This window comes from Nicotiana tabacum, chromosome 16 (assembly GCF_000715075.1).
Source record: "Nicotiana tabacum cultivar K326 chromosome 16, ASM71507v2, whole genome shotgun sequence".
Classification (NCBI taxonomy): domain Eukaryota; kingdom Viridiplantae; phylum Streptophyta; class Magnoliopsida; order Solanales; family Solanaceae; genus Nicotiana; species Nicotiana tabacum.
The window spans coordinates 162,441,831-162,452,530 of NC_134095.1; the positions used below are offsets into that span (position 1 = coordinate 162,441,831).

A 10,700-nucleotide genomic window follows, 5' to 3' on the forward strand; every position below is an offset into this window, starting at 1 on the left:
AATCCATTAACCATTTTAGGTTACTCTAACCCCAGCCGGATCCTAATATCTTGTCATTCTCTTATACTACTTCTGTTAACTTCCATAGGACATAAATGAGATGGTTGTGGCCATTTGTATGTGCCTCTATTATTGTTGAAGGTAACTCAAAAGGCTTATATTCTTTTGCCTTAATTTGTAAGTACTGATAATCTTTATTAACTGGGTATCTCGTACCCTTCTCATCTTGCTCCTTTTACTTGTTGAAGCTTGTATCTACCTTCTAAATCTCTCATTGCCTTTTTTTATAGGGTGGATAGATATTCTTGCCTCAAGGCTTACACGTTTAAGTACACAACTCTTCGAGTTTAAGTACACAACTCTTTGTATCTACCTTACATTTACTCATCATAAGCATCACGCGAAATTCGAGTTCCTCTAACTCAACTCTTCCACAGCCGCATTCAATCCTTTACCAACCGTCTTTCTAGATGTACACATCGTCTTATTATGAATAAGATAGAGTTTAGGAAATTGTGTTCTTACAACTGAGCTCTACCACACGATCTAGAGTAAGAAGAAAGAGTGACAGTCCTAAATGCCCTGTGGCCTCCTACTGAGAAATGTGGTGCACAACACACCCATAAATAAGACTCTACTAAACACGGCTTATAGACTCCCTAATATAGAACTACTCTGATACCACTTTTGTCACGACCCAAACCGATGGACCACGACGAGTATCCGGTACCTGACTCAACTGAGTACCAACATAACGTATCTTTTTATGCCATACTATAATAGATAACTGAGCCGGAAGGCTGCCGCGAGATAAGTAGCATACAACATGTGATACCAACTTATACATAAGACATACGGGCATATAAGACCAAAATAACCACTCGTATACTGAACATAGGCCGATAAGGCCGTACAATCTTTTACGTACATGACATTTATCTACAAGCCTCTAAGAATACATAATATTCATAAAGGCCGGGACAGGGTCCCACCATACCAAACAATACATCTAAATCATACTAACCAAACAAGCAACTCCGAAGCAAATAGAGCACACCAACATCTTCCGCTGAGCTGATAGCCTACTTGGAGGGCTCTCGACCTGTCTATCGGGACATGCGGGCATGAAACGCAACATCCCCAGGCAAAAGAGACGTCAATACAAATAATGTATCAAGTATGTAAGGCACATAAATAAGTACATAACAGACATGGAAGAAATGTGGAGTAAATGACTCAACTTGTAAGTCTGGATAACTCTCTAAATCGTGAAATAATTATAGTGTTATGCATATGCGTATGAATTTCATGTCGTGCATGAGTATATGTTTCATAATATCATCAGGCCTTTGAGGGCATCCCATCATATCATCTAGGCCACTATGAGCAAAATCATCAATGTATATCAGCTGATCAGGTGGTGGTGCATATATAACGCTGTAACATTTTCCCATATCTCATATACATATGTTATACATATATACGTATATATAATGCCATCTGGTCATGGGTCAATGTACATGTATAAACGAATGCAATGCATGAGAAAGTACATCAATAAAATCTTTCGGAGTGTCATAAGACCATTATGCATCTGATTAATATCATGAAATAAACTTTATCAACTTACGTATTTCCTCAGACACATGAATAGATGATAAAATAAAATGACACATGGGGAATCAAGAACATAAGCATCTTTAGTATTTCTATGAATAGAGTCATTTATGAAAATTGTGCATTTGCTTGTTTCGTTTTTATCGTATGGATCATGCCAAAAAAAAGAAGAGATAGCCTTAACATACCTGAGTCTATTCTCTTGACAATTCCTCTAACACATGACAATTGCGACAACACATAACAACAAGATCGGAGTAGGGAAAATCCGTATGATATTCTTGAGAATGATTGCACCGTACTCCATTATAATTGCAAAATCTCACTTTGCTTTGAATTGATGAAGGTATTGTGTTGCTTATATGATATATGTATATTAAATGAACCAAATAATGTGATGAAGTTCTTTAAGAGTCATAAGACTCTTAAGCTATTGATAATAACGTGATTTGGGATGTGGACAATAAAGTGAGTATAAGACTCTTAAGTTATAGTCTCTTAAGTTTAATATTTCTTATACAAGGATGTGGTCCCCACTTTCCTAATGACTAAGCCACCAAAAAGACTCTCTTAATGCCACCTTATTCTATGTTTTTAAGGGTCATACTTCCATCAAGCCTTGGCTGCCACGTTTGGAGATGTAACACTTATCCAAATATTTAGATTAATTATCTACTAATCACTTGATTAACTTGTTAATCTCCCATTAACCAATAATTAGCTAATTACTCACATAATTAAGAATTATCTCAAATTACTTAAAATACTACCCACTTTTAACATACCTTATATACCTTACTATCATGTCCATGTGGTACCTTGTATGGTATTAGTCCATACATACCAGGTATTTTAGCTCGGGTCGTATTTTATCCCAAAATATCAAACTTCGACAAAATTTATTTTCTTCGATTTGTCTACCCTCTCACCTTCACGAATTTACTCATCACTTGTTTGAAATAGCATCATGCTTGTAATCTCAAAATAATCCTATTCCCGAACTTACGTTGAATAACTTATGACGAAACTTTAATGTACGAAAATGCGGGATGTAATATCTCATTTTCGAGCTTTCATCAATTTACTTATACCGTAATTTTACGTACGAAAACATGGGATGTAACATCTGAATTAGTATAGCCAATGGGTACAATATCACTTGAGTGATAAATCAACATATAATCCCTAGTCCTTTTCAGGTACTTGATTATATGTTTAACGGCAGTCCAGTGTTCTTGTCCAGGACTAGACTGAAATTTACTAACCATGCCAACAACAAAACAGATATCAGGTCTAGTACATAGCATACCATACATGAGACTCCCTACAACCGAATCATAAGGGACCGCCTTCATCTTTTCTATCTCATTAGTCATTTTTGGGGACTGATTTTTTGACAGAGAGATTTCACGCCTAAAAGGGAGAAAACCTTTCTTGGAATCTTGCATGTTAAACCTTGTGAGAATAGTATCAATATAAAGTGCTTGGGATAAGCCTAATATCCTTGGCTTGCAATGTCGCATAAGTTTGATCCCAAGGATATATGCCACTTGTTCCAAGTCTTTCATGTCAAAAAGCGAGGACAACCATTCATTTACTGAATTCAACATGCTTACATTATTTCCTGTGAGCAAAATATCATCTACGTACAAAACCAAAAATGTAACTTTATCTCCATCCCACTTCTTATAGACATAAGACTCGTTTTCACATTAATCAAAACATAAGGTTTTAATCGATGTGTCAAAACAAGTATTCCATGCTCTAGAAGCTTGTTTCAATCCATAAATGGATTTCTTTAATTTACACAACATATGCTCATTGCCACTTTTATGAAACCAATTGGTTGTGCCATATAGATGCACTCACCAAGACTTGCATTAAGAAAAGCCATCTTGGCATCCATTTGCCAAATTTCATAATCGTAATGAGCAACAATGGATAAGATAATCCTAGTGGATTTAATCATGGCTACTAGCGAAAAAGTTTCCTCATAATCGATCCCTTCTTTTTGAGTAAACCCTTTTGTAACAAGCCTAGCTTTAAAAATTTGCACTTTTCCATCCACTCCTCTCTTTTTCTTATAGATCCATCTATAACCAATGGGTTTGACTCCAGTAGGTGGTTCTACAGGATCCCAGACTTGATTGGAGTACATGGACTCCATTTCAGATTTCATAGCAACAACCCATTTATCAGCGTCTGTATCATATAGTGCTTCATCATAATTAAGAGGTTCTGTATTGGGATCTTTAGGGATTCTATCATAATATTCTCCAAAGAGCATAAACCAGAGAGGTTTTTTAATAATTCTCCCACTACGACTAGTCACTACAGGTGCAGTTGGATTTTGTTGTTGAATCACAATATCATTTTCTAGAACTGAAGCCTCATGTTATCCTCCACACCTTGCGGTGCTGGGATATCATTAAGTTCTTCTTGAAGTGCAGGTTGCACAACAATTTCAGGTTGCTCAACATTACTCCCACTACTTTGGGGTAGTAAGATGTCAGGCAATTGCTCTTGTGCGTTCTGCTGCCTATTGACATGTCTCTCATTATGATAATGCATTGGTATATCAATACTAGCTTCCAGGATACATTCCAGAGATGAGTCATTAGTTATTCCATTACTTAATTCATGTAAAACTAGTTTACTTCTAGGAATATGGTTTATTAAATAGTCCAATTCTAAAAATTAGGCATTTGTCGTAACAATTACCTTCTTTTCTTTGGGAAAATATAATAAACCTCCTTTAGTTTCTTTTATATATCCAATAAATATGCATAATTCTGTCCCCGATTATAATTTATCCGCTTTCCCTTTCAGCACATGTGCAGGACAACCCCAAACCCGAATGTGCCGTAAACTTGGCTTGCGCCCAGTCCACAATTCCGCTAAGGTTGAAGGTACTGACTTTGAAGGAATCAAATTTAGAATGTAATTTGTTGGTTCTGAGGCATATCCCCAAAAGGAAAAAGGCAAATCATAATAACTTAACATTGATCTAACAATTTTCAAAAGGGTTCTATTTATTCTTTCTGCCAAACCATTTTGTTGTGGTATTCCTAGGCAGATAATTGAGATGTAATTCTACAATTTGATAAGTATTTAATGAATTTCGTAGAAAGTCACCCACCACCACGACAGTTCGCAATGTTTTGATATATTTATCATATCGTTTCTCCGTTTTCGTCTTAAATTTGAATTTCTCAAAGCATTCAGACTTACGACGCAACAGATAAATGTATCCATATATTGAGTAATCATCTGTGAAAGTCACAAAATACTCAAAACTACCTCTTGCTTGTATATTCATAGGGCCACACAAATCAGAGTGAATTTTTGAGGGAAAACGTCTCTTGGTCATTTTAGCTTCTGAACATGATTCGCATGTTGGCAGTGCCTCCATTTTCAATGAACTCAAAGGTACATCAAAAATCAATCTCGAGATCCTATTTAGATTTATATGACCTAGACGTAAGTGCCATAATTAAGTTTGGCTCAATTCAGAAATATGTTTTCTTTTATCTGGAAAATTAATGTTATTTAATTCTTTTGATTGTAGCACATTGAGAGAGATATCAAGAATAAAAAGGTCATGTACTCTAGTAGTAGTGTAGATAAAACACTTATTAATTATTAGCAAAATAAATATTATAACCAACATCTATATTTTCGAAACCGAAATCAAATTCCTTCTTATAGAAGGTACATAGAGAACATCTTTCAAAACTAAAACTCTATCACTAATAGACGAAACTCTAATATCTCTTAATGCTAAAGCTGGTGATGGCTCGCCATTGGCTTGAAAAACTATCACGACCCAAGTTTGCCCTCCGTGAACTGTCGTGACGCCACCTAGTCTCTACGACTAGGCAAGCCTAACAATCGCGGAAACAAAATGTGGAAAAACTAATAAAAATTGAAGATAAGCAAATATAGAAACGTTTAAGATGCCGCTCGGCATATACTAATACAAGATCTAAAAAAGTGAACAACTTCTCAAAATCCGGAATCTCATGAAATCACAAGCTTTTAAATGACTACAGGCGTCTAACTCCAGAATGTCTAAACAAAAGTAAATACAGAAGGGCTAATACTATGAGAGAGAATGGAAAAGGACTCCCCGGTCTGCGGATACGGCAAATATAACTTGAAGTCTCTGGAGGATCGCCTCGCCTCAAGTGTAGTGGGACTGAGTCGAAGTACCTGGATCTGCACATGAAAAACATGCACAGAAAGGGCATGAGTACACCACAACGGTACTCAGTAAGTGTCAAGCCTAACCTCGGTCGAGTAATGACAAGGAAGGTCAGGGCCCTACTGATTATAGCTGAAAAACGAGGTAAAACAGTATAGAATACGACAATATAATTAAATGCTAACAATAAGAAGTAACACAGGATAATAAGAATAACAATAACTATAACAGACAAAATAATCACAAAAAGAATACCACTCAACACATAAATAACAAGCGGGGATCTCTCGGTATCCCGAGGAGCTCTTAGTATCCTCAATATGTGTGCTGGGGATCTCTCAGTATCCCGAGGATCTCTTAGTATCCTCAATATATATGCTGGGGATCTCTCGGTATCCCAAGGATCTCTTAGTATCCTCAATATACGTGCTGGGGATCTCTCGGTATCCCGCACTACAGTCCAAATCAATATATGTGTTGGGGATCTCTCGGTATCCCGCACTATAGTCCAAATCATTATATGTACAAGGGATCTCCCAGGATACCGTCCCGCAGTTCCAAAGTAAACACACAACAACAACATGAAGAATGCTCAATTAAATTCAATTTCATACCAAGGTAAAACAGATATTTCTAACCTAGCATGTTACACATAATTCAAATAAGGCAGTTTGAGCAAGTAAAGCAATTAAGTCAATTAGTCATGCTTCCCTAAGCTAACAACAGACTTAAATTGCAAGTAGTATAAACAGGAAAGGAAACACAATTAAAGTTACTTAATAAAAATAGGATTTTTAATAATTAGAACAAGTACGCACTCATTACCTCACGTACAAGGCATTTCAAATATCAATAATACCAAATCCTAAGGGGAGTTCCCCCCATAAGGTTAGGCAAGCCACTTACCTCGAACCGTCTCAAAATCAACCTGAAACCACGTTCTTGCCACGAGTATTCGACTCCAAATGGCTCAAATCTATTCAATTCAATCGCATAATGTAAATATAACTTCAAGTAACTGATTCCACAAATAAATTCTAAGCTAATATGCGAAATTAGGTAAAATGACCAAAATGCCCCCGGGCCCACGTCTCGAAATTAGGTAAAATTTACAAATTCAAGATCCTCATACTCCCACGAGTTCATTTATACCAAAACTATTCCAATCCGAGATTAAAATCTAGATCAAATCCCAAAATTAGGCCTAGGAACTTTTTTCAACTTTTCTCCAAGTTTTCACCCCAAATTCGAATTCAAAGGAATTTAAGCATAGATTCGTGGAAATTAATCAAAACTAAGTAAGAATTACTTACCCAAAACACCCAGGTGAAAATCCCTCTCAAAATCGCCAATCCCGAACTCCCAATTCAATTTCTAAGGTTTTTAGACTAAACCCTTGATTCTGCCCCTTTTCTGATCAGTGAAACCGCATCTGCGGCACTAGGACCGCTCCTGCGGTCCCGCTTCTGCGTAGACCAAGTCGCACCTACGACTTTTCATTAAACCCAAATTTCCGCTTTTGCAACTGCCTTTCCGCACCTGCGGTCTTGCAGGTGCGTTCTACTTCTCGCACCTGCGGCTTCTGGAGCCTGGACCAAATTCTGCTTCTACGGTCACCTAGACGCTTCTGCGACGCCACACCTACGGTCCCACATACGTAGGTGCGGTTATGACAGGTTCATCAATCAGATTTTTGCCCAAGTCCAAAAATCAATTTTCGTTAAGCACTCGAAACTCACCAGAGGCCCCCGGGACCTCAACCAAACATGCCAACCAATCCTAAAACATTATTCAAACTTGTTCCAACCTTCGGAATTATCAAAACAACATCAAAACACCAATTTAACATCGGATTCAAGCCTAAGAACTCCAAAAACTCTCAAATTACGTTTCCAATCAAAAAGTCTATCAAACCTCGTCCGAATGACCTGAAATTTTGCACACATGTCACATTCAACACTACGGAGCTACTCCAACTTTTGGAATTCCATTCCGACCCTTAGATCAAATTCTCACTATCGAACCAAAAACTTCAAAAATTCAGCTTTCGGCATTTCAAGCCTAAATAATCTACGAACCTCCAAAACACAAGCCAAACACGTATTGAAACCCGAAATCACCCAACGGAACTAACGGAACCAATGGAATTTCATTTCGAGTCCGTCTTCACACTTCTTCAACTACGGTCTAAATTCTACAACTTAAACTCTCATTTAGGGACTAAGTGTCCAAAAACTCTCCGAAACTCCAAATAAATCTTCCCGACAACTTACAATAGCAGAAACAAACACGGGAAATGCAGTTAATAGGGGATCGGGGCGTTAATTCTTAAAATTACCGGCCGGGTCCTTACAAAAATGCAAACTACATTCTGACTTAGACGTCGTGTTTCCTGAAACCCCTGCAAAGTAGTGCAGATATGATTAGTGGCTCCTGAATCTACACACCAAAACATAGTAGAGACAGTCGCTAAATAAGTTTCAACGATATTTAAATTCGAATTACCTTGCCTATTCAACTTTGCCAGATAGGTAGGGCATTGCTTTTTGTGATGCTCAGGCTTCTTGCAATGATAACACTTTTCTTTGGGCTTTTTCACACTAGACGCACCTTCAGGTGCCAAATCTTTTTGAGCCTTCTTCTTTTTCTTACCGCCTTTCGACTTAAAAATTGAAGCTTTCTCAACATTCAGTGCCACAACTAGAGCTTGCTATTTGATAATAGATTATGCCGTTTGCATCTCATTTAACAATTTTGCTAGTGACAAATCCATTTTGTTCATATTATAATTCAAGCGAAATTGTTGAAAACTGTCAGGCAGAGTCTGCAGGACCATCTTAACTTGAGATTCCTTATCAATCACAGCTCCAAGGACTTCCAGTTCATTCAAAAGACCCATCATCTTCAGAACATGGTCCATGATCGATGATCCTTCAGCCATCTTGGTGTTCAAAGGGGCTTTCATGGCTGTATGCTTAGCAGCACGATTTTGCCAAACATTTATTTATGACTTTCAAGCATGTCATAAGTAGACCCCATAGTCTGTTGCTGATGTTGCAAAATATTCGCCATAGAGGCAAGACTGTAACATCGTGCCATCTCATCAGCCTTGACACATTTGTCATAGGCCTTAACCTGATCATCAGTAGCATTTTTATCATGTTTTTCTGGGAACTCCTTAGTGATTACAAATTTGTCTTCAGCAGTTAGGACAATATCAAAGTTCCTTTTCCAGTCAACATAATTTGGGCGTTCTAACTTATTTTGGTTCAAAATTGAGGTAAGTGGGTTGAATGGAGACACGTTAATGTGAGAGATATTCATATTAAATAAATCATTATTTATGTAATTAGAATAATTAAATTCAAAATGGCACATTACACATACAACCATGCTCATTAAACAGTTAGATTCATTAGAGAAACTTAACTGTTCATGCAGAATATATAAGTTATGTAAGATATTTACCCCATAAATTAAAACAGGACCAACTCATATGGAGAGCAAACTATTAATTTAAGATAGGTAAATATCACTTTTATAAACTCTAGTTTTATTGAATCAACATGTAACTCAGTTGGAGAGTTAATACAAGTAATCAAATAACTAGAGGCAAAACTATAGTAATCATCTATAATGAACTTATCTGATGTGGAAGAAGACTTATGTCAACATATAAATTCATTATATTATTGTAAAACATGATTGAAACCCATGGGAATTGAACCCTACCATCACTATTTCTTTTTTAAAAAATATTAATTTTTTTCTTCAGAAAATAGAAAAATGACCAAAACCCCATCTAAACGACCCCGAATGCCCAAAGAACAACGTACATCATAAGCAAAGCTTATGTGTATTGCTCACTGGGTCGTTTCCAATGAACCTACCAAATTTGAGGTCAATCGGAGTTCGATAAAATTTCAGGATTTCAAATTCATGACCTATTCGAAACATTCTGTTTTTGGCGTTTTTTAAGGTTTTGATTATTTTGACTCGTTCAAATCACATAATATACTTATGTATGTTAGTTCATAATTTCAGAACTCAAAATAAAATTATTATAAAATTACAGTGTCGTTTTTATATATAAAAAACTATTTTCATGTATCAAATACAACAAACATGGGAAAAACGACACTATTTTCACCCTGTCACGACCCGGAATCCCCATCGTCGGGACCGTGATGGCGCCTAACATCATACTTGCTAGGCAATCCAACATTAGAGGTTTATTAGCCAATCTTTTTACGTTTCAGTGATTAACAATAAGTAAGCTATAACAAGTCGAAGTGAACGCGGAAGTAAATAAATAACAACTTTGATTATATACTATTACTACCCAGAATTTGGAGTCACAATTCACGAACATACTAAGATTTTTACTACAAGTATTTGTCCGAAAGAAAATACAATTGTTTGCGAAATAAGGAAAACAGTAAAGTATGGGTATAGGAGGGGACGCTAGGGCCTGCGGACGTCAACAAGACTACCTTGGGTCTCATAGCAAGTGAATCCTACACCTAACCTCTCGATCAACCCGAACTTGCTCCAAAATCTGCACAGGAAGTACAGAGTGCAGTATCAGTACAACCGACCCCATGTATTGGTAAGTGCCAAGCCTAACCTCGACGAAGGAGTGACGAGGCTACGGTGGGCACTCACAATATAATCTGCATACAGTATATAATAAAGGCAGAAAGGAAACATAATAAATTGAAATAGTAACTTGCAAGAGGTGAATACAACTCTCAAACTATTTCATCAGTGTTCAGCTACTACCAATCCTTAAGTGCAATTTAAGACTACCGTACAGCTAACACAGTTAAGGAGAAGTATAAACATATAGGTTGTTGCGGCGTGCAACCTGTTCCCACCG

The 10,700-nt window shown here is 36.9% G+C and overlaps 1 protein-coding gene across 1 annotated transcript; it reads right to left on the minus strand.

Moving 5' to 3' along the window:
- Nucleotides 1-8,821: 8,821 nt before the first annotated feature.
- Nucleotides 8,822-9,145, minus strand: LOC107770367 (uncharacterized). The gene has a single exon (XM_016589670.2). The coding sequence runs from the start codon at nucleotides 9,143-9,145 to the stop codon at nucleotides 8,822-8,824; it is 324 nt and encodes a 107-aa protein (XP_016445156.1).
- Between the last annotated feature and the right edge of the window lie 1,555 nt (nucleotides 9,146-10,700).